At 40.9% G+C, this 27,676-nt stretch overlaps 2 protein-coding genes across 10 annotated transcripts; both read right to left on the bottom strand.

The window, feature by feature from the left end:
* Positions 1–2,057: 2,057 nt before the first annotated feature.
* nkx3-2 (NK3 homeobox 2) lies at positions 2,058–4,500 on the bottom strand. Of its 2 annotated transcripts, XM_083566318.1 has the most exons (3): positions 4,229–4,500; positions 3,610–4,100; positions 2,058–2,817 (listed from the first exon to the last, which is right to left on the bottom strand). In XM_083566318.1, exons 2-3 carry the CDS (start codon positions 4,073–4,075, stop codon positions 2,297–2,299), a joined length of 987 nt encoding a protein of 328 aa, XP_083422444.1. In that variant the 5' UTR covers positions 4,076–4,100; positions 4,229–4,500; the 3' UTR covers positions 2,058–2,296. The 2 variants fall into 2 exon arrangements, with proteins under 2 accessions (XP_083422444.1, XP_083422443.1); XM_083566317.1 differs by having other exon boundaries at positions 3,610–4,500.
* A 7,756-nt stretch (positions 4,501–12,256) lies between these two features.
* On the bottom strand, positions 12,257–27,453 carry bod1l1 (biorientation of chromosomes in cell division 1-like 1). Of its 8 annotated transcripts, none has more exons than XM_083566188.1 (24): positions 27,205–27,453; positions 26,085–26,209; positions 24,912–25,108; positions 24,280–24,720; positions 23,411–23,560; positions 23,142–23,305; positions 22,838–22,934; positions 22,638–22,746; positions 22,453–22,540; positions 18,418–20,734; positions 18,051–18,118; positions 16,396–17,841; positions 15,762–16,296; positions 15,591–15,646; positions 15,392–15,464; positions 14,969–15,021; positions 14,850–14,892; positions 14,551–14,615; positions 14,415–14,472; positions 14,227–14,309; positions 14,015–14,090; positions 13,815–13,923; positions 13,622–13,696; positions 12,257–13,396 (listed from the first exon to the last, which is right to left on the bottom strand). In XM_083566188.1, the coding sequence occupies exons 1-24, from the start codon at positions 27,319–27,321 to the stop codon at positions 13,273–13,275; spliced, it is 6,669 nt and encodes a 2,222-aa protein (XP_083422314.1). In that variant the 5' UTR covers positions 27,322–27,453; the 3' UTR covers positions 12,257–13,272. The 8 variants fall into 8 exon arrangements, with proteins under 8 accessions (XP_083422314.1, XP_083422312.1, XP_083422315.1 ...); XM_083566186.1 differs by having other exon boundaries at positions 15,762–16,293; positions 16,327–17,841; XM_083566189.1 differs by having other exon boundaries at positions 15,762–15,978; positions 16,195–17,841.
* Between the last annotated feature and the right edge of the window lie 223 nt (positions 27,454–27,676).

A 27,676-nucleotide genomic window follows, 5' to 3' on the forward strand; every position in this document is an offset into this window, starting at 1 on the left:
TCATTCCTGGCGTGACGACACGTCGGATGACGTCATTCTGAAACAGTCGATCCGCCAAAAACAAAACAAAAAACAACAACCACAGTGTAGTCCAAAGTCCACAGAGAAGTTGATTGTTTCAACAAAAAAAAAATCTATTTTGTAAATCGTTCAATATAGTCAATAAATAAATCTCTTTTTTAGTGTCAATATCTAAACGTTTACTTAATAATACGTCAATTATATACAAATTGTGTGTTTCTTTTTAATCAACAGTGACTTACAGAGCATCTATCTATCTATCTATCTATCTATCTATCTATCTATCTATCTATCTATCTATCTATCTATCTATCTATCTATCTATCTATCTATCTATCTATCTATCTATCTATCTATCTATCTATCTAATCTATCTATCTATAAAGGAGCACACAGCACAATTCTCTCTCTGTCATTATTATATCCACATAAATCCTCATTCTGCTCAAACACCACGCATAATGTCACAATTATTAATACCCAATATATATAATATATACCTACACACCCAAATATCCAATTAGACGACAGATAGATAGATAGATAGATAGATAGATAGATAGATAGATAGATAGATAGATAGATAGATAGATAGATAGATAGATAGATAGATAGATAATATAATATAATATAATATAATATAATATAATATAATATAATATAATATAATATAATATAATATAAGAACCGCGCATTAAAACAACCCAATCAAAATTAAAAGCATAGAAGTGGGAAAAAAAACTGTTTGGTTTAATTTCAAAGATCATAAATCTTTAGGCTTAATGAAATTGTGGTGTTAATGGTGTTAATGGTGCTGGTAATGGTGCTGGTTATGGTGTTGGTGTTGGTGGTGTTGGTGTTGGTGTTGGTGGTGGTGTTGGTGTTGGTGGTGGTGGTGTTGGTGTTGGTGGTGGGATTTATATTCCGAATTTGAAGCAGACTCCTGGAGCAGATCGGCGCGCACAGGGCCGCATTAAATCACCGAGCAAAGCAGGACAGGGACTTTAAATCACCTTAACAGCACTTTCACACCAGTGTGCAGGACATAAAACATACAATAATAACGCAGGAGCCCTGTGATGGAGTGTACGCGAACCTCACACACACACACACACACACACACACACACACACGCGCGCGCGCGCGCTGAAAATTAAATGTTGATAGTTATATATATATATATATACAATATAAAACACATCTGGCTCTGAGAAGCAATTCGCAAATACAAATATTTATTTCAAAAATGATATATATTTGGCTGTATATTATGATCATTATTTTTTTGGGGGGGAATTTAATAACCCCTAAAGTCCACAAAAAGTATAATTAGAATTATTATAATAATTAGAATGATCATTATTATTGTTGTTGTTATTATTACTATTGTTATTATTATTGTAATTATGCAAATGTAAATGTTTTGATTTCTCTTCAGTGCACTTGAACACAAATGGGACGACAGACACCCACCAACTTATCTGTCACTTAAACGCCTTTAATAAACTTTTCTGATCATTGACAAAGTGTACAAAACACTCTCTTCGTACACACACACACACACACAAACACACACACACACACACACACACACACACACACACACACACACACACAGCGCACGTAACGTTCGCTTATGTTGCAACTTTTTGTTTTTACACTAATACTAAAGTCTGCAACTGTAACACACACACACACACACACACACACACACACACACACACACACACACACACACACACACACACACACACACACGGTGTTTTGTTTGCGCACGTATTAGATTATAAACCAGAAGTGCTTACCGTTTTCACCTACATATCTCGCTTTGTGTGTGTGTGTGTGTGTGTGTGTGTGTGTGTGTGTGTGTGTGTGTGTGTGTGTGTGTGTGTGTGTGTATTTGTGCCATTAACGAGTTTCTGCTCTCCAGTACGCTTTAAACGGAAAATAAAAAAGAACGGAAATCTTCCCATATACATACAGAAAAAAAAACCACAAAATAAAACAATAATAATAATAATAATAATAATAATAATAATAATAATAATAATAATACAAATAAAAATAATACCAAAAAGTATCACATTGATAATATAATAAAGTGATGCCATTTGTCTTTCGGGTTTTCAGCTTGAAACGGTTGAACGCAGTGTCTGATTCTTCTCTCCGCCCTTTAGTTGGAAACTTCAGAATCCAAACAAACAAACAAAAACAAAACAAAACATACAAACAAAACACACTGTTTTTTCCCCCCTTTTTCCTGCGCGCGCCTTTGTCACTGGTTGCCTGCGCACGCGGACAGGGTCCAGGCGGGCGCGCAGTACGCGTGCGGGTGATAGTAGTAACAGTATGATGAAGGTGGGGATGAAGATGAGGATGAAGAAGAGGAAGATGAGGAGGGTGGATGGAGCGCGAGGAGCGGCGGGGGCCGCAGCAGCAGCAGCTCGCCGGGGGAGTACTGCCGCCGGTCGTCGCGCACGAGCACTTTCACGGCGACGCGCTTGGCGGCGGGCAGGAGCAGGTCGGCGGCGGCGGCGGCGGACGCGGCGCTGCTCGCGGCCATCTGGCGCCTCTTGGTCTTGTAGCGCCGGTTCTGGAACCAGATCTTCACCTGCGTCTCGGTCAGCTTAAGAGACGCCGCGAGGTCCGCGCGTTCCGGCCCGCTCAGGTAGCGCTGGTGGCTGAAGCGGCGCTCGAGCTCGAACACCTGCGCGTGCGAGAAGGCCGCGCGCGAGCGTTTCTTACGCTGCTTGCCGCCGGGCTGCTCCGAGACCTTCTCCTCCGCGTGATTACAGTCTGCACCAAAAGCAGGAGAGGAAGAAACACGAATTAACAATGCGTCAAAGAAGTTTATTAATTACTGCATGAATAATTGCATGAATAATTGCATTAATAATTGCAATCATCACACTCACACTCACACTGTATACCCACGATCATCCTTCAAGCATGATCACAAGCATGCAACCATTTACTGTGAAAGTTTCCCGATCAAGAACCACTTTAAAAGGTTGCACTGCGTTATGAGCCCCTTACAAATTCTAAAATATAATTCAAAATATAATATAATATATATAAACATTATATTTAGTTTGCTGTAAATGCTGCTTTCTTGAACACAAGTGCTTTTATATAATAATTCTATTTTATTTTTTAAACACTCAGGAACTGAATTTCTAAAAGAAAGATTGATTATAAATATAATTGTCTTCATACTGTTTTTTTTGTTGCATAGTTGCTGCCATAATAATTTTGCAAATTAGAAATTAATATATGCGCGCACATTTGCAAAAGAAAGAAAGAAAGAAAGAAAGAAAGAAAGAAAGAAAGAAAGAAAGAAAGAAAGAAAGAAAGAAAGAAAGAAAATTCCCACATTTTGCACAGACTTTGAAATGCAAGAAAGGTTTTGAGCTATTTGAGTTGGGAAATGCTTGTGAAGATCTGCTCCAGATTTGTAGAGCAACAAAATGTGTTGAATTTATTAAAATAAATAATAATAGGCGTCTTGCGCAATGTGGAAAAAAAGGAGAATAAGTAATAATAATAATAAAAATAAAAAAACGCGTCCTCGTGCGTGAGGGCTCTTACCGGACACGCTGGCTAATAGCTCGCAGTCGCTCAGCTCGCGCGCGTGCTCCGCCGCCGTGGACTCCCGGTCCGTCTCGGATTGCACGCTCTCGTCCAGGGCGCGCGCATCACAGCCGCCCCGCTGTACGCGTTCGTCGTCGAGCTGCTGCGGCTCGTGCTGGTGGTCCTCCTCGCTGAGCCCCGAGTCTGAGTCGTAGATCTTGGGATGGCTCGCTCTCTCCCTCTCTCTCTGTCCCCTGTCTCTGTCCCTGTCTTCCTCCTCCTCCTCCTCCACCGTCTCGTGCGCTCCTCTAAAGATTTTCCAGCACGCGCTTTTCGAAAAACACATGTCCAGCTCTTTCAGACGGCGCCTTCGTCTTCCTTCTTCTTCTTCCTCCTCTTCTTCTTCTTCCACTTCGTCCTCCTCTTTTCGATTCAAAATGGCCTGAATCGAGAAAGGCATCAAGGAGCTGCTGCGCGCGGCCATCGCGCGCCTCAAAAAGCAACAACTCCTAACCAAACAAAATATAGCAAATATATTGAAGAAATAAAAATGTAAACAAACAAAAAACAAACAAAAAACAAAAAAGCCTACAACAAGGCGCTCGCGCTCGAATAGAAAAAAGGTAATGGAACGGACTCGTATCGGGTGCGCGCGCGCGCTTATCCGCTCGTCACGCGACCGTCTACTCCTGAAATCCACGCTCGGCGACTTTCATTGCGGTCCACGTCGCTGCCGCGCGCTCCTGCGTCCGAGAGAGAGACACGGCGCACGCACACGTACAACCCACTCACACACACTAACGCACACACACGCACACACACTTACAGAGAGAGAGAGAGAGAGAGAGAGAGAGAGAGAGAGAGAGAGAGAGAACACAGATCCAGCCATAACCGTCCCGACTTTCACCTGTGAATGACGTCACACCATAGAAAAAAAAAACGTGTCTCCCGATTGGACAAGGAGGCCGTGAACCACGGGAATGATTGGTCCTCGAGATTCATGATCCAAACGCCCTAAAACAATCCACGCACACTCGGAGCACTGAACAGAAGTATGGCGGAGTAGTACGTGATCCGGTACCCGGATGGGGGGAAAAAACTGAACCTTTGCCACGCGCTTATTTGCATAATCCAACGCGAAAGATTTGGCGCTCGCGCACACAGCACGGGTAAATTTCAGCGCAATGCATGTAAAATACACAACATTTTAACTACTCACGCGGACATGGATCACACAGAAATGTTATTTTTAGTCTGCATCGTGTGTATCAGAGAGGCTGGAGCCAGATTTCCATATATAGCAACCCCAAAGAGATGCTGAAATGTGTAATCAATTGGATTATTTGGGTGCTATGATAGATAGAGCAGAAATGCAATTAGTAGTAACTGTGCACGTGGAGATATAAATGTAATAATAATAAAGATTATTGGCAGTGAAAACAATCTGCAGTAGTTGTTGAGTAAATACAACAAAATAATATAAAGGCGCAACATTTTATACCTATATGTGAAATAATTGAAGTAAAATATGGAAGTTAATGACGTGCAAATAAACAATTTGCATGTCAAATTGCATGTCTTTCCTCATTGCAGATTTTTGGTGTATTTATAACACGTTATGACGCAATAGTGCAGTAGGAATTTGCAGCAAGCCAAAAAAAAAAAAAAACGGTTACATATATGTGTAAAATATTGTCTTGGATAAAACTGCAATTAAAAGCTACCCTGAAGGGCAAGATGATGATGATGATGATGATGATGATGATGATGACACCCAAATAATAAAAAACCATTAAGAATAATTATAGGAATAAAAGTGTGCACTTTTGATACAAACCTATAACGTCACACAATTGTCACGTCACACATTATGACGCAATAAAGTCGTCCAGGTGGGAAAATCCTCATCAGATCGACCTCACGGATAAGTCTAATAACCACACAGTCCTAGAATATATTAAATAATAAATATATAACCAAAACAATCACATTATAAATCCCCTGGTCCATTTCTAAAGCTATATAATAATAATAATAATAATAATAATAATAATAATAATAATAATAATAATAATAATAATAATAATAATATAGAAAAAACAACATTTTTAAAATGTCAAATAAACATCCTTACTGTCTAATAATCATTATTATTATTATTATTATTATTATTATTATTATTATTATTATTATTATTGTAACAGCAATAGTTTTAGTAACAATAATTACAAATTGAAAATGTACATAAATTATTAATTGTTATTGTTTGTTCAAATCTGTTTAGACCTTTAAGTATTTTTTAATGATGTTAAATATGATTTTTTCATAACGATGAATATTCTCTTGACGATTATACTCCAATAAATCTATTATAAATTGCACCATTTAGACCTGTAACATCAGATTATTTCGTGTAGTTTGTAGGACATGCTGATGTTTCCATGGTTAATGACCTGGTTTGTATTGTTTATGTTGAAATGGTATTAAATTGCAGAAGATATAATAGATCATATTTGCTGATATGTGTATATATTATATATATTATATAGAAATCGTGAGATAATCGTGAGGTAAAAGATAATGTGATGTTTCATTGGGAAGAAACTATCAAATCAACCAGCACATAAACACTGTTCCATCATTTTGCATATGCATTCAAGTCGTCTTCAAGTCTCACACAATGGTTTTTTCCACCAGTCAGATTGTATGGCGTCATATTCCGGCACATTACTGGTGTTTCTTCCAGAGGATGTAGAGGGTTTTGAGGGAACACTCGAATTGTTGGCTCTTTGCTCGGAAACTTGAGTTTTCCATTGTGGGGAAAAAAACAGATCACGATTATTGTTTTCGGAAAAAAAAAAAGATAATAATAAATTTTTTTCCCCCCACGGATTGTGTAAAATTCTTTATAGCAAAATTCACAAAATTGAAAGAAAATAAATATAAAGAAAGAAATAACTACATACATAAAAAAAAAAAAAAATGAAATTGGCGTCACATGGGCAGTGTACACTTACTGACTTGGAGAAATAATAATAATAATAATAATAATAATAATAATAATAATAATAATAATAATGATGATGATGATGATGATGATGATGATGATGATGATGATGATGATGATGATGATAATAATAATAATAATAATAATAATAATATTTTATCAATCATATTTAAATTATAATATTTATTATAATTTTGTCTCGTTGTTGATCTAAATGATCCGAATTAATAGCTTTAAAATAATTACACTAAATAAAGAAGATGGTGTAATAATAAAGCAAGTAGTGTGTCTTTCTCTCCACCTTGTGGACACACTAGAGCACGCGCACGCACACGCACACACACACACACACACACACACACACACACACACACACACACACACACACACACACACACGCATACACGCACGCACGCACACAAACGCGTTCGAGCGTGTTTTATATATAAAGCGATATAAATATCAATTTATTTATATATATATATATATATTGGAGTTATGTTTAGTAGATAGATACCAGAAAGAAAAGAAAAGAGAGAATGAATAAAGAAAGATAAATAATAATAATAATAATAATAATAATAATAATAATAATAATAATAATAATAATAATAATAAAAACCACAAAAACAAATCAACAAAAAAATAAACTAATAAATAAGGCGATCACTAAAAAAAAATGATTATATATTTGATTCCTCTGCCATCACAGATTTACTGAAACACTGCAGTGCTGTTTGGAATCGACACACAACACACACACACACACACACACACACACACACACACACACACACACACACACACACACACACACACACACAGGGGGAAATGGGAATAAATGAAATCCTGAAGTGTACAAACACTTTTTTTTATCACGTTTTTAAATTAAGGAACTGCTTTGATAAAAATTTACTAAATAATAATAATAATAAAAAAAATGTATTGTAATAAATTCGAACAATTATACATGATTTATTATGCATCATCATAATAAATGATAATAAAAACAACCAAAAGGGGACGATAGTGATCACATACTACTACTCTTATTATTATTAACAATAATAATAATTATATTAATAATAACAATAACTATTATTATTATTTTTGTAATTATTATCGTTTTTATTATTGTTGTTATTATGGTTATGATTATTATTATTAGTAGTAGTAATAGTAAATCCTGCTACTACTACTACTAATAATAATAATAATAATAATAAAAATAAAAATAACAATTATAATAAAACAATAATAATAATAATAATAATAATAATAATAATAATTATTATTATTATTATTATTATTATTATTATTATTATTATTATATTAGTAGTAGTTAATAATCATTATTATGATAGTTATTGGCGCTATTTATTTGTTATTATTATTATCATTATTAGAAGACTAAAAGCCAATAGTGAATGAAACTGGAATAAAAAGTCTGGAAGCTAAAAAAGGGAATGAATTGAACGACTTCTTGTTTCATCCCTTCATACCGAGGATGAAACCTTTCTTTTTTCCCTCCGCCATCATGCGTCATTTGTACCAGTCCATTTCGGTTTTATCTAACGGGTCTTTCATACCGAATGTGAGCCCCCATATATGTTAAAACAGCCTTCCGCAGCACAGAAACTGCAGGTTTTTACGCAATAAAAATAAGCTTTTCCTTTCATGGGGTGCAGCCAAAACGCAGCCACACGCTCAATCCTGCGGATTCCTATCATCATGTGCGCATTTGGCTCGCGCAAAGTGATAAATAACTGCACCGCGCTGCAGACTGCGATCTCTGTCTCGTTTGCATAACCGATCCGTCATTTTAGACAGAAACGAGGCGTGAGATTTTTATCAAAGCACAAAGAAATAAGCGATTGTGTGTATGAGTGTGTGTGTGTGTGTGTGTGTGTGTGTGTGTGTGTGTGTGAGGGAGAAACAGAAAAGTGGTGCGCGTGTTTTGGTTGCAAACTCCATCCAGTCTGCTCACAGTGCGCATTTCAGCGCGCGCGTCAGTGTACTCTAGCTAGGGAAAGAATAGTGGTGTGTGTGTGTGTGTGTGTGTGTGTGTGTGTGTGTGTGTGTGTGTGTGTGTGTGTGTGTGTGTGTGTGTGTGTGTGTGTGTGTGTGTGTTGCACAACGTTTTCAAGTCCTAATATGTGCACTGGTTCTTTTGGTGAGTTTCGGGAATCCCATAATGTTTGCTATATGATGGTGATCACATTTCCATTAAGAAATTGTTTATTGTTACAGTTTTTTTTCTCAGTTGTTTTGGAGCGTTTCTCAGATAAATAATGAAATTCTCAAACCTACTTGTTCAACCTACACATCATTTAGTCATGTGTGCTTCATCATAAGAACATTTCTTGTTGCTTTGGTCAAATTGCGAATGCTTTTGTATATTTAATGAATGTTTCCTACATTATCAGTTGAGCAAAATATATTATACTGGTTTCCCCCCGAATGGGTTTTAACCCCCAAAACATCTCAGCATCAGTTTATTGTATACGTCATTGAAGGCAAAATGATTAAACCAGTTGTCAACATCTGTCATCAAAAAGTTCTATTAAACTTTTATTTGTAAATGTGTTGAATTGATGAATTGTGCAGATGAATCTTGAATGTCACTAATGAACACTAGTTTACAGCATCAGCATTTTTTTTTCAAAAAAAAAAATAAAGAAAGAAACTACTAAGAAACAAATAAACACATGTACAGTACAAAAGTGGGAATCCTGTCTGGTTTCCTGCAATCAATAAAAATCAAATATGCAATAAAAGAAATGAATTTGTGCTGCTGAAATTCATAAATGCCAAACAGAAGGAATTCGTATTTTGTAATCAACTATATTTTATATCAAGAAATACTAAAACTGTGCGCCATCACCCTGACAACATGCCTAAACTTTTGGATGATCTTCTTTGTAAACAATGACAAAAAGACTTTGTGATGGAAATAAAATGTTCATTGACACAAAGACTTACTTTTAACAGATGAACTTTTGAGAAAAGTACAGGCTTTTTCCAAGAAATCCAATGTATTGTGCTGTTTGTAGAAATTGTTTTGAGAAATCCACTTCCTGGTTTGCAATTATTAAGGATGAAATTTGAGAAATGCTCCAAAGCAACTGAGGAAAAACAGTAAACGGCTCCAAGCACCTCATGTTTAGGTTGAAAGTATAATAACAGGACATAAATAAATAAATAACACCATATAAAGGGGTCCCTGGCTATATATATATTTGATATATGCAGTATGTTTCTCATATATAGCGTGCATTAATAAATGCTGTCTACTGAAAATGCAAATGCAAAAGCAATACAAAATTAGTGATGGAGATCCAGAATATTTCTGACACATCACATAGTAGTTTGGTAGAAAGTAGTAGAAATTTCCAGAAATTTTGCTTAGGGAACAAGGTCACTGTGGTGAACATGCATTTTTTTATCCACCCATTCATTCTGCTTTCTTTTGAGCAATCTTTGCAACATATAACCAGAAATGTATATCAAAGTTATATGGATGTTTACATGTTGTTTTTGTTTTGCAGATATTTATTAGGTTAGATTGATTGATTTATTGATTGATTAACACTAGCCCAATTTGGTGAGAAACTGCACCCTGGCTTTACACCTTTGGCTTTTTCTCCAATAAAAATGTTTATAGAGCAGTTTATAGGATCCTCTATTAATGCTTGCTGCAGTTCCAATTTTAGACCACTCGGGGCGGTATTAAGTTTTATTATCCAATTAACTTACCATGCGGTAGCAGTAGCCAGAAGCATCATCCAGAGCCAGGTTTAGATCTTCAGCTAATGTTTACATTCAAACATCCGAATCGCTGTGGTTTTAGAACCTGCCACGATGGTTGGAGCCAAGCAAGGCAAAAACCTTGAGAACTTCATGGATCTATCTGCCAAAACCAGAGAGTTGAATATTAGAAAAAGACCCTTTTTTTTGTTGACAGTGGTCAACACTATATGGATGAGAGAAGGGTCCTATCTAGGGCATAGGAAGGGCATATTTAAAAAATAAAATAATTTTTTTCTCATTACAGTTTACTCATATCATATCTGTATTTGATGATAATGTTTTCCTTTCAAACTAATTTTTATTTTAGTTACTAATAGGGACGAGGCACGAATAGTTGATTGTGGAACTATTGTGCATCGGCAAAAATCCATACCGATAGTTTTTCCAGGTTGTAGGTGTGAATTTATTATTTATTATTCATTAATTATATAATTATATTTATTAAGAAATATATTCTTATTACCTTTATCATTCAGATCTGTTTTTTTAATATCTTTGTAATAAAGTTCAGTACTATTTTACATTTTTAAAATACTTTTTTTTTAATCCATTTTAAAAACTATTTATTGATTAATCGGTTATCAGCAGGAACAATCTAAAATCCGTTATTATTAAAAAAGCTTATTATTGGTAAGATCCACCTACCAACCTTATGCATATGCAAAAGTAAGTACATGTTTTTATTTCGATAGTAATTAATATGAGAAAATATAATTATAAAAGTAATAACGCTCTTTTAAAAGGCTATACATCATTTATATGGTGCATAAATCATTTAAAATATAATTTAAATAATAATAATAATAATAATAATAATAATAATAATAATAATAATAATAAATGTTACAGATCGTCCCAGTCCACCATTAAAGGAAAGGAAAAAATGACACATACATTTTTCTCTTCTTTATTGGGGGACTGGGACCAAAAAAGTTTGGGGATCCCTAGGCTAAGAGGTATGGACACCTGCCCATCATACCACCATGTGCCTATGATGGTGGTATGATGGGCAGGTGTCCATCATACCACCATGTGCCTATTCCAAAACCATTGAAATGACCACAGAGCTGGTTTCATCTTTGCTGTTCTACAAGTCTCCAGATTTTGAGGTAGGGCTGTGAGGATTTGTGGTCATTCCACAAAAGACTTATGATCAGGCATTTGGCAGACACCCTTATTTTTGATCATTATATACAGTTGAATAGGGGTTCATTAGGGCACATACTAATAATGCAATTGGAGCAAAGTGGAAGGTTAGAACTTGGTCGACCATGTCTACATAGATTGCACTCGTTATGACCCTCGCATTGCCTGATTTAGTTCAACTGAATTAAAACTTAGATAACTTATGGCTTTGCTGCAAAAATGATCATCAATGCTCAGTTTTTGATCATATAGTATATATAATTCCTACCTAATGGTGCTTAGAGGTTCCAGGCTATTTAAAAAAAACACTTACTCCAGAATATTCAAGAATGACCACGAACTCTATAGAGAGAAGAACAAACAGAAACAATTCCTAAGTAATAACTGTTTTCATTATCCCATAAGATCCCATTACCCCATAGTACATTGCCAGGACTGACTCTATATTATTGGTCAATGCTGCCCCCTGCCGACACTCGCTGGAACGAGAAAGGTGTAGTATTTCAAAGGGATGGGAAACTTCTTTCACTTCGTCTTGCTCAAACCTTTTAGCTTAAGAATTCCAAAACTTTAAAAAGCAGACTATAGAATCAGAGACTTCCGAAAACTCGACTCCAGAACGACGTTGACAAGCATATCACAAGAGTTCTAAGCCATCAGGAAACACGGGGAAGCAGAAATGAAAAGAAGACACAGTGCACATTCGTGGTCCCGGTGGCCTTTATAATAAAAGCTAGTATATAAAAGAAATCTCTCAGATATTTACATTCACAGAATGAGTGTTTTGATGTTGAACACGCCAACAGGATCAGCACGCATGCAACTGAACACGCTAATAGGCTCAGCAGATAAAACGACACGTTAAACGACAACAAAAAACAATATTTCCATCATGTGGAATGAGCAAATATTTTTGCATAACTCTTATGGTGGGGGGATTTCGAGAACCTTATTTCTCCTACGACTGTATATTGTAAAGTATTGAATGAAGAGTGGGTCGAACTTTATGATCATGAGAGTTTAACAAGGGCTTTCCAAGGTTTGCAGGACAACCAGACAATTATATACCTTGCCAAGATTCCGAATATTATAGTGGATATATAACGAATACCGGTCGCGAAATAGAACCAAACCCATTCCTATCTACACTCTTTCGAAAATGATTGGAAGCACAGGGTGATTGTTGCTGAAATATACTGCACAGTGCATTGTAGAGAAAGTGCTAGAACATGCACTTTTGACGTTCCCTAAATCAATAAAATAAATCGTGTTTATTTTTCTTTGGCCTCCTCGATCGGAAACGCAGATTTAAGTCGGATTTTACATCATATGAAGATCGGAGAATGTTCCGAAAATGCACTTTCGATTAGATCGTCGTAATTCCATACACTGCATGCCGTAAGGAAAACATGGCTGGTTCTTCTAGTCCTGGGATTTTGGAACGCTGTGGGATTGTATTGAGTATCTGGAAAGCGGATTTTATAATTGAAATATTTTTAAACAAACTGTACACACAAAACCAAAAAAAACACAACCATGATGGCAAACATTTCAGAACTCCTCATAAATGCTGACGGATTGCTCGCTCGCAATTCCGAGCCGGAGAGAGCGTCACTGAGGCTAAAAAAAAAAAACGCGTCTCCGGCCGGGAGAGATCGCGCTAAATGGTGATGTCATTACGGTGACTGGGCTACATACATAATACACACACAATGACATCATCGCTTGGCTCTCTTTGAAGGTGGTTCCTCAGCTTTTAAGCCGGCACGGGTCCGAGGCGTTGGAGAGCTCGATTCGCTCTTACGACCCTTTACTGCAGCAGCACCTTGGGAACGAGAGGAACTGAGATAGAAAGAGAAAAACAGAGAGAGAGATAAAGAGAGACAGACATGAGCAAATATTTCAGTTCAAAATGTCCCTCTGTGCTTAACCAATCCAATGCCCCACACAATTATACCCACAGCAGCTCACACACAATCCTACACACATGCCCACAAAATGTCTTCAGATTTCAGCTTTCGAAATCTACAAGCATCCAAGGACGACTAAAATTACAGAGACACGCACCGTGTGTTTGGAGAGCTCTCTTCTTTCCCGCTCAGTTTGCTCACCGCTCTGGTTGACGGCTTATTCGGCTTATTTCTGCACAAAAAGAAATTCCCACGTTCAAAACTCAAGTCGCCCAAATGAACTGACCATTTTAAAGCTATTGAAAATGTGAGGTTTGTTCAAATGTATCCAATAAAAGGCGCTGAAATACTTCTCAGCCTCCAGCCGAGACGCAGAACGTGTTGTGGCTCTCTTTTTGGTTTCGTCCTCCTCCTGTTTCTCGTCCTCTTCCCCCGTCTCCGTCTCGGCTTCTCTCCTTTCTAAGGCAGCGAAGTGATCAAACAAATAGTGTCACTATCGAAAATCAAACGCGGTAACGCAACCTTGAACCGACTCTCGGTCCTGTCGCACCTGAATCCTCCGCGTTACAAGTGCTCTTTGAGGATCTGCCTCGCCGTGGAGTCTTTTTCGCCGGTTCCTCTTCCTCCTACGACAAAACAAAGCAAACCCGGGGGTCCGTTAAGGGGCCATGAACTAGCCACCGACTCGCATCACGTTAATGCGATGGTCTGCAAATTGGGTGTGTGAGGGAGGAGACAAGAGTCTATGCGTAATCAACTCACCGCCTTCTCTTTAGAGCTCTCTGGGTCTCTGTCCTCCTCTTTTTTCTCCTCTTTGCCTTCCTCTTCTTCCTCAGTCACACTCTCTGATGGAGAGATTTGAACAAAGTAAGACAATGATACACAAACACCTTTTCACAATCACATTAGAGGGTGTGTGTGTGTGTGTGTGTGTGTGTGTGTGTGATTACCGCTATCTTGTCGTGCTCTCTTCACAGGCTCCTCATCCTTCTCCTCAGCTGCAAGTTCCTTTGAGCAGAAAGGCATGGTAGTATCTTTCTATCTCTTTTTTATAAATAAAAGAAAGAAACAAAGCATTTCACTCACTTTTCCCTCTTTCTCTGGATCCTCAGCTTGGTCAGACCTCTTTCTCCTCATTGCCGGTTTACCTGCTTTAATAAAAACATTTTATTTACAAATGATCCCACTTTTTCTACTCTGGGGGCTTTAATAAGATCCAACAAAGGGGATCAATACCTAGCTCTGCAACAAAGTAAATACTCTGAACACTTTTAGTAGGGTTTGTGTGGTCAAACCGATGCCATAGAATATGCTGAGGAAGGTAGGTCATTCAGTTTGGTTTATCATCAAGACCAATGCACCAGAAATTGTGTAAACTCACTGACCTGCAGCAGCTGCCTGAACACCGGAACGCCTTCCTCGGCGCATCTGCACACAAGCACAACATGAACAAATCTCAAACCTAGCTTACCTCTTTAAAAAGGGCATATGTTTAAGACTTTACCTCTTTTTGCTCTACTTCTTCCCCCGTTGCCTCTGTTTCTTCAGGCTTTGATGCTAGGAAACAATGGTAAAATTCATTTAGATCATGAGCAATTTTCCCAATTCATGGGTCATGTAGAAAAACATGGACAAGTGCTGCGAAGATGCAGAAGACCTAAGCATAGAGAACCTCAAAAAATTATTCTCGTCGGTTGGTCTGTCTATTAAGCTGTCTGATACTCTGATACATTTACATTTAGAGCATTTGGCAGACGCCTTTATCCAGAGCGACTTATAACTGAGCAACTGAGGGTTAAGGGCCTCGCTCAAGGGCCAAGGAGTGACAACTGGGTGGACCTGAGTTTTAAACTCATGATCTGATTACTTGATATTACTGACATTACACTTGCAAGTGTATAACTGTATATTAAAAAAATGAGTTTACCAGTTTCCTTGGCTGAAGCTCTCTGACTGGAACGTCGTCCTTTACGGGTCACTCGGCCTTCTAGACGTTCATCCTAAATACAAAATGTAAAAAAAATGAAACAAATATTTACAATTTAAATTGTATTTTTGACTCATGAGTGGGATAACAGAAAAAGAGTCCAAAAGAGCAAAATTACTTGGGCCAAAAATCTACTTACCACTTCTGACACATCGGATTTGTCCTCTTCTTGTCCATCTGACTTTGATGTACTACCTGAAAGAAGGGCACAGAACAGGTTCCGCTTACATAAATACAATGTTCATGGTGTAAGAAACAGCAAAAATAATTGCATTTGAATTAATGAAACATGCAGGAGTTTTTAACGTACTGGCTTGTTTAATTAATTTCGGGGGTCGTCCTCTCCTTGCTGGCTGCTTCTGTGGCTCCTGGGTTTGCACGTCTTGTGTCTTTGCCACCTGCTGCTGGGCATTTGGGAAATTTACCTGGGCCTCCGGTGCCTGGGCCTGCGGTGCCTGGGCCTCCTGCATATTTAGCACTTCCTGCAGCGGGGCCTCCTGTGCTGGGGACTTCTTTGCCTTTTGCTCCTCCGGTGGCTTAAGCACCTTCTGCGCCGGGGCCTCCTGTGGCTTAAGCACCTCCTGCGCCGGGGCCTCCTGTGGCTTAAGCACCTCCTGCGCCGGGGCCTCCTGTGGCTTAAGCACCTCCTGCGCCGGGGCCTCCTGTGGCTTAAGCACCTCCTGCGCCGGGGCCTCCTGTGGCTTAAGCACCTCCTGCGCCGGGGCCTCCTGTGGCTTAAGCACCTCCTGCGCCGGGGCCTCTTGTGGCTTAAGCACCTCCTGCGCCGGGGCCTCCTGTGGTTTAAGCACCTCCTGCGCCTGGGCCTCCTGTGGCTTAAGCACCTCCTGCACCGGGGCCTCCTTTGCGTTAAGCACCTCCTGCGCCGGGGACTCCTGTGGCTTAAGCACTTCCTGCGCCGGGGACTCCTGTGGCTTGAGCACCACCTGTGCTATGGCCTCCTGTGGCTTAAGCACCTCCTGCACCAGGGCCTCCTTTGGCATAAGCACTTCCTGCACCTGAGCCTCCTGCGACTGTGACTCCTGCGCCTTTAGCACTTCCTGTGCCTGGGCTTTCTGCTCCTTTAGCACCTCCAGCAACTGAGCCTCCTTTGATGGTGCCACTTGTGTCTGCGCCTCCTGTATCTGTGCTTCTGTATCCTGACCCTGTGTCTCCTTCTCCTGTATCCAATATTCTTGTGCCTTTGCCTCATGCATTTCAGCCTCCTCCACTTGTGCCTCTTGTTCTTCTGACTCTTGTGTCTGCATAACCTGCTTCTGCCCCTCCTGGTCTGGTGTGTTTTGCTCCTGCCCCTCCTGCTCTGGTATGTTTGGATCCTGCTTCGGCCCCTCCTGCTCTGTTGTGTTTGGCCCCTGCATCCGAAGATCCTTCTCCTGTGTATTTAGCTCCTGCATCTGGAGCTCCTTCTCCTGTGTATTTGGCTCCTGCATCTGGAGCTCCTTCTCCTGTGTATTTGGCTCCTGCATCTGGTGCTCCTTCTCCTGTGTATTTGGCTCCTGCATCTGGAGCTCCTTCTCCTGTATGTTTGGCTCCTGCATCTGGAGCTCCTTCTCCTGTATGTTTGGCTCCTGCATCTGGAGCTCCTTCTCCTGTGTTTTTGGCTCCTGCATCTGGAGCTCCTTCTCCTGTATGTTTGGCTCCTGCATCTGGCGCTCCTTCTCCTGTATGTTTGGCTCCTGCATCTGGAGCTCCTTCTCCTGTATGTTTGGCTCCTGCCTCTGGAGCTCCTTCTCCTGTATGTTTGGCTCCTGCCTCTGGAGCTCCTTCTCCTGTGTGTTTGGCTCCAGCCTCTGAAGCTCCTTCTCCTGTGGGTTTGGCTCCTGCCTCTGGAGCTCCTTCTCCTGTGTGTCTGGTTCCTCCATAAGCACTTCTTTTTTCTCTATGTTAGGCTCCTGAATCTGAAGCTCCTTCTCCTGTGTGTCTGGTTCCTCCATATGCGCTTCCTTTTCCTCTATGTTAGGCTCCTGAATCTGAAGCTCCTTCTCCTGTGTGTCTGGTTCCTCCATATGTGCTTCCCTTTCCTCTATGTTAGGCTCCTGAATCTGAAGCTCCTTCTCCTGTGGGTCTGGCTCCTGCACCTCCTGTTCCTCTATGTTTGACTCCTGCATCTGTGCCTCCAGCTCCTCTATGTTTGGCTTCTGCATCTGCGCGTCCTGTTTCTCCAAGTTTGGCTCGTGGATCGGGAGCTCCTGCTCCTGTTCTTCCGCCTCGTGTGTTTGAGCCTCCGGTACTTCCTGTGCATTTCCCTCATGTGCATATGCCTCCTTTATTTCAAGGTCTGATATCTCTTGCACCTGGGACTGTTCTGCATTAACCCCTGGAGCCTGTGCCTCCTGCCCATGGGCCTCCTGCCCATTGGTCCCTGCTTTATTCTGGAGCCAAAAAGAAAACTGATTCAGTACAAATACTCCACATTATTTGCTGAGATAAATCTTTTATAAAGTCTGACAAAACAAACAAAAGTTTAACATTTCAGCTGATAAGAATCACACTAACTCTGCCAAATACCATTCACAACATACACCTGCAACATGGCCAAGTTTCAATTTCTCTTTAACAGATAAGATATTAATAAATTCACCTCAGATGTTGCCTCCTCCTTAGACAGTATGTCTGTGGCCTTTCCTTCAATGGCTGTGCTGGTTATACCTGGAGGGAAAAAGGGAATCTGTTTGTTGAGAATTGCAAAACACTGCAAAAATTTTAATAAAAGATTTGGCAAAGATATTGATCTACTACAGAATCCAGAACCATAAGCACAAACATCATAACATTGCGTGATATGCTAGAACAGAAAACATTGTCTCTACCTAGAAAACAAGTTTTAGTGCATTATCTGGGACACTGGATTGGCTGGAGCAGAACATTCAATATTTAACATTCGTGATCTAGAACATTCTACTGTGTTATCTAGATCACAGGCACAAATTGAATAAAAAAAACACAACCTTCAGCATGTTCCTCTGCTTCCTCCGGGTCATGAGCAGCAACCTTTTCTGGTGGCTCCATCACATTTGTCTCATCAACCAGGTCTGTGGGCAAAGTCTCCACCTGCTGCCCAGCAACATGTGCATCTTCAGGTACAAAACTCGGCAAAACTCCCTGATCTGGATCCATAGAGAGTAATGTCAGGGCTGCTTCCTTCATCTTTATATCTGCATCCTGGATAGAAGTCTCTGCTTCAGAAGTGCCAGTGGAGCTGCTCACAGCTGCAGAAGCGCAAACATCCATTAAAGACAAGAGGGCGTCAGCCTCCGCAGGGATGTTCCGGTGCTGGTCCTGGGTCTCAGAGAGTCTTATAGTGGCCTCCTCCTCATCCTCAGGATCTGGAGTGATGTCGCTTAGGGCGTCATACATGTCGTCAGAAACAGAAGTGCTGTAAACATCAGCAGGAAGCGTGTCTGAACCCTGAGGGACTGCGAGTTCATTTTTTACATTTGAGGGCTGAGCAACCATGAGATCAGACTCTGGAATAGAGTCTGAAGACTCAGGGGCTAGGAGAATGGACACTGGGCTTGAATCTGAGGACTGCAGCCGTGTGTGAGGAGTATCTGGTTCAGGAACAGTTAGATTAGACTCTGAGAAGTTCATGAGCTCAGGCCTTTGCTGTGAATCTGAGGAAATCTGTTGTGGTGGTGGTATAGCAAGATCAGACTGTGTAGGTTGACTTTGTAATGATTCAGAATGTGGTGATGCAAGATCAGACTGTACAGCATTGGCTTGTGGTGCTGTAGGTTCAGACTCTGTATCCATGGCTTGTGGGTCTGTGAGATTTGACTCCAAGTCTGTGGATTGTAAGGCAGCATGATCAGACTCTGTATCCATAGCTTGTGAGTCTAAGGTTAGATCAGGCTTTCTTAAAGACTCAGAGATGGATTGGTCTGTGGAATCAGACTCTGGGGCAGAATCTAAAGTCTGTGGGTTTGAGACATGACTCACAGGAAAAGACTCCAAGAACTGTGCGGTCCTAACCTCTGATTTAAAAAAAGAATCTGAGACTTGTTGAGTTGTAAGGACAGATGTTGTGAGGGACTTCGGAGCTGGCCGCGTTTGATCGTTTGAAGTCTGAAAATCCATTCCGCCTCCAGTTTCAACTTCATCAGCAACCGCTGACGGAGCAGAGGAACTGGAAGAGAGATCATCTACTTCAGGGGTTCTTTGTTCATTCTCACTGTCTCCACCCTTCTTCTCGAAATCATTTGTCTTTTTCTCACTTGTTTTCTTTGCGCTCTTTGCATCTTTCCCTTTCTCAATTTGGTCCTCTGAGACTCCTCTGTCTTCTTTTATCACTCCCTCCTTCTTCTTTTCCTTGGTGTACTCTGGCTTAAAAGGAGCCACTCCGGCTTTACCCTTGGCTTCCTGACTTTGGGCCTTCTTGTCTGTTTTGGTCACTGATAGACTTTGGGATTTTAAGTCATCTCTAGATTTGGATCTTGCTTTTTCTGGCACAGATTTTACCTTTGGACTTGCCTCTGAAGTCTTGGTCCTTGTGTCTGAGCTATATTTATGGGCCTCTGAAGTGGAGCTCTTGTCTTTACTACCAGCCCCCACTTCTTTGCCATCTTGCCTGGCCTTGAGCTTCTCTAGAGATTTACCCTCTGGGTGACTTTTTGACCGTTTCAAAATGTCTTTAGGCGGCTTTTCTTTCTTCCGAATGAAATCAGAAGCAGTCTCACCCTCAGACCTATCCTCTATGGAGCCAGTGGAATCCAGACGATGCTGCGGTTTTGAGTCCGACTTTCCCTGTGATTTCTCTCCTTTTGTTTTTTCTTTCATAATTTCAGAGGGCATTTTTTCTTTCTTAACATCCTTGGTGGTTCCCTCCTCTAGGGCCGACCCCTCAGTCACAGAAAGCCTTCCCTCCCTTGCTGACGCCGAGCCCTTTTTGTCTCCTTTTACCTTTGACCATTTTTTCTCTACTTTGTCATCAACTGTAACTTTCACCACCCCTCTTTCCTTCTCCTCTGGCAGATTGTCTCCTCCTTTCTTACTTTCCGGCTTCTGTTTGTACTGACTACGCTCTTTCTCATTTTCTTTTCGCTCTCTCTCTCTGCGGGCATGCCGCTCGTTCTTCCCAACGCCTCGCTGTCTGAGGGCCTCCTCAGTTCCCAGCTCCAGGTCCAGGATGAAGGAGTGGGTACGGTTTTTGTCGAGAATTTTGCGTGGCTCGCTCGAGTCCTCTGAAAGGCTCTTTCTCCTCCGCTGCTCCTCCTCAGACAGCTTCTTAACAGGCTTCTGAGAGATTGCTTTAGACTTCACTGCATCCTACATGGACAATAGTACAATACAGAGTGTAACTATAACTGAGATCGCGGACTATAATATCTTAACATTAATTTTGCCGTGAATGTACCTTCTATTAAATTGCATGTGGTTGCTAACGACATTTTTTTTTTAAATATACGAGCGAAGTTGCAAACATTTAGTAAATGTCTGCCAAACAATCGCATTCTTCCCAGTGGAGCAGTTATAATCTGCTGGAATAGTGGGCCAGGATTCTTAGAAAGCTTTTATAATGTTTACTATTACACGAATAATTGGTAGCTTGCAAACACCATTGGGATTTAAAAGGAAGTAACACATTATCTAGACATTTTCTTTCCTACTTGCTGTATTTCCTTTACTACTGTGAATTAATGTTGCAAATTTCCATAGAACTTTCCATGGGAATAAACTGGGAACTTTAATGCTAATTACTGAGACCCTACCCGCTACATGCCCTGTGCATTCCTCCATAATACAGATCATTTCTTGAATCATACACACAAAATAATGTCCAAAAATGTCCTTTTTTGTGAGTATTCAAAAATATTACATAAATCTATGTTTAAAACATCCTTATGCTGTGTGTCAGCTAACAATCCTACTTAGACACCTGGAATATTGAAGCCACAGGTCTGCATTTGAGTCTGAAGATTACATCCATTCAACTAAGTTTTGAGATCACTTGGGTAAATATATTTTATCAATGGTATTAAAGTTTAACTAGTAAATAACTGCATTTATATAGTAGCCAGCCAGTAAATCAGATCAACTAAATGTAAGCTAGCACATTTTATTGATCATTTATGAGACTAGCTAGCTGTGTGTATCAAGCTGTGATGCTTTCTTCTAACTTCTGCTAGCCAATTTTGGTTACCATACAGGTTTTAAAAAGGAAGTCTCTTATGCTCATTTATTTAATCAAAAATACGGAAGCAAACAGTAATATTGTGAAATATTACATATGCTGTGTTTATCGCTATGTCTTTGTTTTGTTAATATTCATCACTGAACACTGAAAAAAAGGCGAAAGTAGTGAAATGATGCAAAGTGCATCAAAAAAAAGAGAATAATAAGTGATGACAGTCTGCCCGATATCATAGTAGAAGGAGATTCGTGTCCTTCCAAACAATAATTCTCCCTCTTTCTCCTCCGAACGTCATCTCCATCATGCCAGCAATCACTCTTCTCAACGGTAAAGATCATGTTTTCCTCTTTTAGATGTTAAGGCACTATTATTAAATGCCAAATATGAAATAATATGAGTGCATATTGGTTGTATTTTTTTATATTAATATTTGGGGTCATTTAGAACAAATTATCCCACTTTACATTATTTCTTATGGGGAAATTCGTATCAGTATACGAATATTTCACAGTGCGAATTAAATTCGTATTCTGAGGTACCACTGTATATTAATAAATACCTATAAATGTTCTACTTGCAATTAAATCAGTCAAAAATGTCATTCAAATTTCCCCAAAATGTTTAATTAATTCCCACAAATTCCCAAAAGTTCCTGGTAAGTTTCTCACTTGGCATATTTCCAAAAGTTTCCGGACATTTTCCCGCAATGTTCTGCCCCTTTGCAGCCCCGCTGTGAACAAGTGAGAAACTTTTGTGTGCAACGTGTAGCACAGAAAGGTGAAGAGATAAAAGATGGACTTGCGATGTAAGAAAAACAGAAAGACAGGAGAGAGAAAAGAGAGAAAGAGGCCGCCTGGTGGAAAGACAAAAGGCTCACATCTTTCTTCATGGATTCTGCATCTCCGTCGCTCTTCTTCTTGACAGCCGAGTCGTCTTCTTTCCTGCATTCCAAATACAGTAAAAGAAACTTTGAACAGAATGTTGACCTGGTGGACGCACGCAATAACCCCACCCCCCACAAAAAAAACCCACACAGACCGTGAATCTCTTTTCCTTTTTCTGCTGAGTGCCACTTTCTTTTCCAGAACTTTCCTCTCTTTCTGTGCTTCTTTCCTTTGAGGTCTCTGGATTTCCTGCTTTTCCTTTTCTGCTTAGCGGAGGAACGAACACACACGGGGCAAATATTTAGATGAATATAATGTAAATAATGATGGAAGTGAATCTGGATTAATGCTGACCCTGTAGCTCTGCTTGCGTCGCTTTCTGCCTTCTCTTTTCCTCAAGACGCTCCCGGTTCTGTTGCCTTTTCAGCAATCTTTCCTCTTTGTCTTTCGCCTGGAAACAAAAAAAAAAAAGGAGGGGGGGGGAGAAGATAAAACGTTCACCTTCTCACCACTGAGGGAAAGACCTTTGTGTATTGAGCTACCAAGCCTAAGATATGTTCCCCCTTTCCAGCGTAATGCTGTGTGCCTACTTTTCTAGATTAGTTTCCATTTCGAGACCACACGCCCATAGTTGAGAGTGCAAACCCTGACCACTCACAGCGGAACGACGTCGCTGCTCCACGGTAACCTCGTCGTCAGAGTCGCTGTAGTAACGCGAGTAAAGGAAAGGCTTGTGAACGTAGCCTTGGCGGGAACCCCGGGGTTTTTTCTCCTTGTTCTCGTCCGAATCGTCTGCTTCTCCTTTCTTCTGAACTTTTTCATCTGCACCCGAAAACGGAACACTTAAAGACCTTCTTATATACGAGGACATTTAATAAATCGACAGTCAGAGCCGAGGATTTAAACGCAGCGCTCCCTAATGAGTACCTTCTGAGGTGATCTCTCCTTCCTCGGTGGTATCGGAAGGAGGCTCCTCGTCGTCGCTGTCGTCTTCGAAAGACGAAAGGTCGCTCGTGTGGACCGAACTCACCGTGATGTCGCTCAGACCCTCTAGATCCGAATCTTCCAGGGAGTATTCTGTAGCAACACGGAGGAGTAAATAGACTATTAACCAGTATATCACGTGTAAATCCTACACCGAAGTTCCAGTGACTGCACTACACATCTGGGCAAGAAGACATAGAAAAGCCCTGATGACTTGCAACATCTGGGATTTAGTTTAATTGATCATTTAAAAAAAAACTGTAAAATCATTATGCCACTCAATATCATTTTAGTATTGCATAACCTAAAAAATATTATTCTATACAAGACACATTAAAGGTGTGTCAAAAGTATTGGGACACCCGACTTTTCCGCCCATATTCGGCACCTCCCCACCTTTGAACTTTAAACTCTTTTGAACTTCTCTTTGAACTACGAGAATCAAACCTGTTCCAGCATTAGCCAGCTACATGAAGATATGCTTTACATGGGTTGGAGTAAAGCTATAGAGCTCCAACCCTTTAGAACACCTTTGGGATGAATGTGAACGTTGACTGCATCCCTCAGGCCTCCTCACCTCATCTACATCAGTACCTGATTTTACTAACACCCTCGTGGTTGAATGAGCACAAAATCTTCACAAAATCTAGTGGAACATCTTCCCAGAAGATGCTCGGAAAAACACATCTTGTGCTCAGGTGTCCACAAACTTTTGCTCATATAGTTAGAGAAGAGGGAAAAAACTAAACAAATCAACAAACAAATGATATATACATATATAGACATCTAAAGATAATGCAATGCTCAGCTACCTTCTTTCAATCGTTCTCTCGCTTTCTGGAGGATATGAAGTTTGTCGGTGCTGCTCTCCTCCTTGTTCTTCCCCGAGCCTTTCTTATCTTTCATGTCCTCTCCTTTCTCTTTATCCTCTTCCCCTTTCTTTTCCTTCTCCTCCCCTTTTCCTTCTTCCTGTTCCTCTTTCTTGATCTCCACAGGCACCATCTCCATCTGTTGGCCAACCTCCACCGCCTCTTTCGGTCTCTCCTCATCCTCCTCTCGCTCCTTGCCCGTTGTCTCCTCTTTGTTCCCCTCGTTCTTCTCGTCCTGCTCTTCCACCTCCTTTGTTCTTTCTGGCTCTGTCTCATCCTCCTCTACCAGGCACATATCTTCCTCTCCTTCGTCCTGTGCCATTATCATTGAGGGATCTCGACTTTGAGAGGGGGCGGAGTCAAAGACTGGAGCCGAGGGGATCACTGATGAAGGGGGGAGAGACAATATACATGCATCAAGCTAAAAGAGAAAAATAGCACAAGACAGAAGGAAGGAAGGAAGGAAGGGAGGGAGGGAGGGAGGGAGGGAGGGAGGGAGGGAGGAAGGAAGGAAGGAAGGAAAAGGAAGACAGGAAGGAAATGAGGCGAGATCGGAACTGCGTGAGCTCCATTACCTGGAGATGACAGATAAGCCTCCTGGTTTTCCAAAATCTGTGTGAGGGCGTGTGTAGGCTCCTCCTCCTCTACATGGTTGCCCGGAGACAGGAACTGACGGACGACACGTTCCACCTGTGGCCGAAAGGTGTGTTGAACCTTGGGGTCGACGACCTGAGCTACAATCCGATCGACGCCCTGCTCCAGCAAGCCTGACCTGCAACAAACAACATTAAACAACATGGTGAATCAGTATGATCCTTATTCATCCGCTACGGTACAGACGTGTCGTCCCGGTTACAGTACAGACGTGTCGTCCCGGTTACAGTACAGACTAGCTGTTTTCGTTACAGAACAGACGTGTCATCTCGGTTACAGTACAGACTCGCTGTTTTGGTTACAGTACAGACGTGTCGTCTCAGTTAGAGTACAGACGTGTCGTCTCGGTAACAGTCAAGACGTGTCGTCTCAGTAACAGTACAGACTAGCTGTTATGATTACAGGACAGACGTGTCGTCTCGGTTACAGTACAGACTCGCTGTTTTGGTTACAGTACAGACGTGTCGTCTCAGTTAGAGTACAGACGTGTAGTCTCGGTAACAGTACAGACGTGTTGTCTTGGTTACAGTACAGACTAGCTGTTATGATTACAGGACAGACGTGTCGTCTCGGTTACAGTACAGACTCGCTGTTTTGGTTACAGTACAGACGTGTCGTCCCGGTTACAGTACAGACGTGTCGTCTCGGTTACAGTACAGACGTGTCGTCTCGGTTACAGTACAGACGTGTCGTCTCGGTTACAGTACAGACTCGCTATTTTGGTTACAGTACAGACGTGTAGTCTCGGTTACAGTACAGACGTGTTGTCTCATTTACAGTACATACGTGTCGTCTCGGTTACAGTACAGACTCGCTGTTTTGGTTGCAGTACATACGTGTTGTTTCGGTTACAGTACAGACGTGTTGTCTCGGTTACAGTACATTTTGGTTATAGTACAGAAGTCTTGTCTCGCTAATAGCGCAGACGTCTCGTCTCGGTAACAGCGCAGACGTCTCCTTAAGAGTACAGACTTGTCGTCTAGGTAACAGTACAGATGTGTTGCTTAGGTAACAGTACACTTGTCTGGGAAAATGGACAAATCTAGGATGACGCTAATCGACCGACAGTCCAGTCTGAGTCAGATGATACGTACTGGAGCACGAGTTGCCTGATGCTGTTCCTCAGCTGGTTCTTGTTTAGTTGAGGACTCCATGTGTGGTTGGACAGGTGATTAGACACAAAGTTGTCCACTCGCTGTCTCAAGTGCAGGTACGCAGGCTGGAACAGAGTCGCAGAAAACGTCATCAAGCATTACTTTATTAGCAACACATGCACAGACTGTCGAAAGGGAACTCGGGTAACTACTTTTTACAGTCGTGCTGAGCTGAAAAGCACCTCAACACACACACATTGCAATGAGTAGACCGCCTGTAACTGCACGAGACCACATTCGGGGGTTTTGGCTAAGAGGAGTAAAAGGAGAAATGCTACTGCATCCCTTTCACCTCAAACCTCGGTGTGTTGTGCCTTTCGGAGATGCTTTTCTGCTCAGCACAGTTGGAAAGTGTGTTTTTGAGCGATTATATTCCTCTTATTGACCATACTGGCTGCTCTGTTCCCACCTCTGATTTGCAATCTGCAAATATTGCTGCCAAAACAGTCCTGACACATCAAACATTTACAGCATGATCTTCTCGAGCAGTTTAAGCTGCAGGAGCTCGTCTGTTGGATCAGCCTTCGCTCAACACGACCCTGTCGCCGGTTTACCACCGTTCCTACCTTGGACCACTGCAGACCAGGAACATCCCACAAGAGCTGCGGTTTTTGAAGATGCTCTGACCCAGTCGTCTAGACGTCTCAATATCTCAGATCCTTACGCTTGCCCATTTTTCTTGCTTCCAACACGTCAACTTTGAAAACAAAATGTTGATTTGCTGCCTAATTATTATACATACCCCCCACTAACAGGTGCCATGATGAAGAGATAATCAGTGTTATTCACTTCAACGCTCAATGTTATAATGTCATATGCCTGATCGGTGTATATTCTGCACTGAAGAAGAAGAACAATGGATTACTGAGTTTGTCAGGAATGACATGAAGAGACTGAGTGACGGATTTGAGAAGAATTGATGCTGTTTTGCAGGTACGGGGGGATCACACCAAATGTTGATTTGATTTCGATCTCTCATCCGTTCATTCACTTTCCATTGTATTCAATCTAAGGTGTGACATTAGCCGGTTAGCTTAGCACAAACAAACAACCTCCTTACCTTTGTATCGACATCCGCCAAACAGTCCCTCCTGAACTGGTCAAAAAGTCCCTGTGTTTTTAAATGATTCACGATCATGGCGACCAACTGGGGGTCACCCGGGGGTAAACCCGCCATCCGGGCTGTTATAATTATACAATAATAAGAAATATAATAATATCCGGTGGATTCGCGCTGAGCTTCAACGCCTGTGTGTAAGGAACTATTTTGATTTCGGTGGAGAACGTGAATGAACCGGATGTCGCTCGTTGACACAGGAAGTAAAACTTACGACACGCTTTAAAAAAAAATACAATAAAAAACGACTATTTTTTTATTATTTATTTTAACAAATTAAAATTGTATTTTTTTAGTACACCGTGTGTTTACTGATTTATAAAAAATAAATATGCATTTCATAATATATTCACTCCCCCCCCCATGTCGTTTAGTTTTTGTTCTTTTTTTATTATTGTTTGAACATATGACTTTC

The sequence above is a fragment of the Silurus aristotelis genome (assembly GCF_946808225.1).
Source record: "Silurus aristotelis genome assembly, chromosome: 17".
NCBI lineage: Eukaryota > Metazoa > Chordata > Actinopteri > Siluriformes > Siluridae > Silurus > Silurus aristotelis.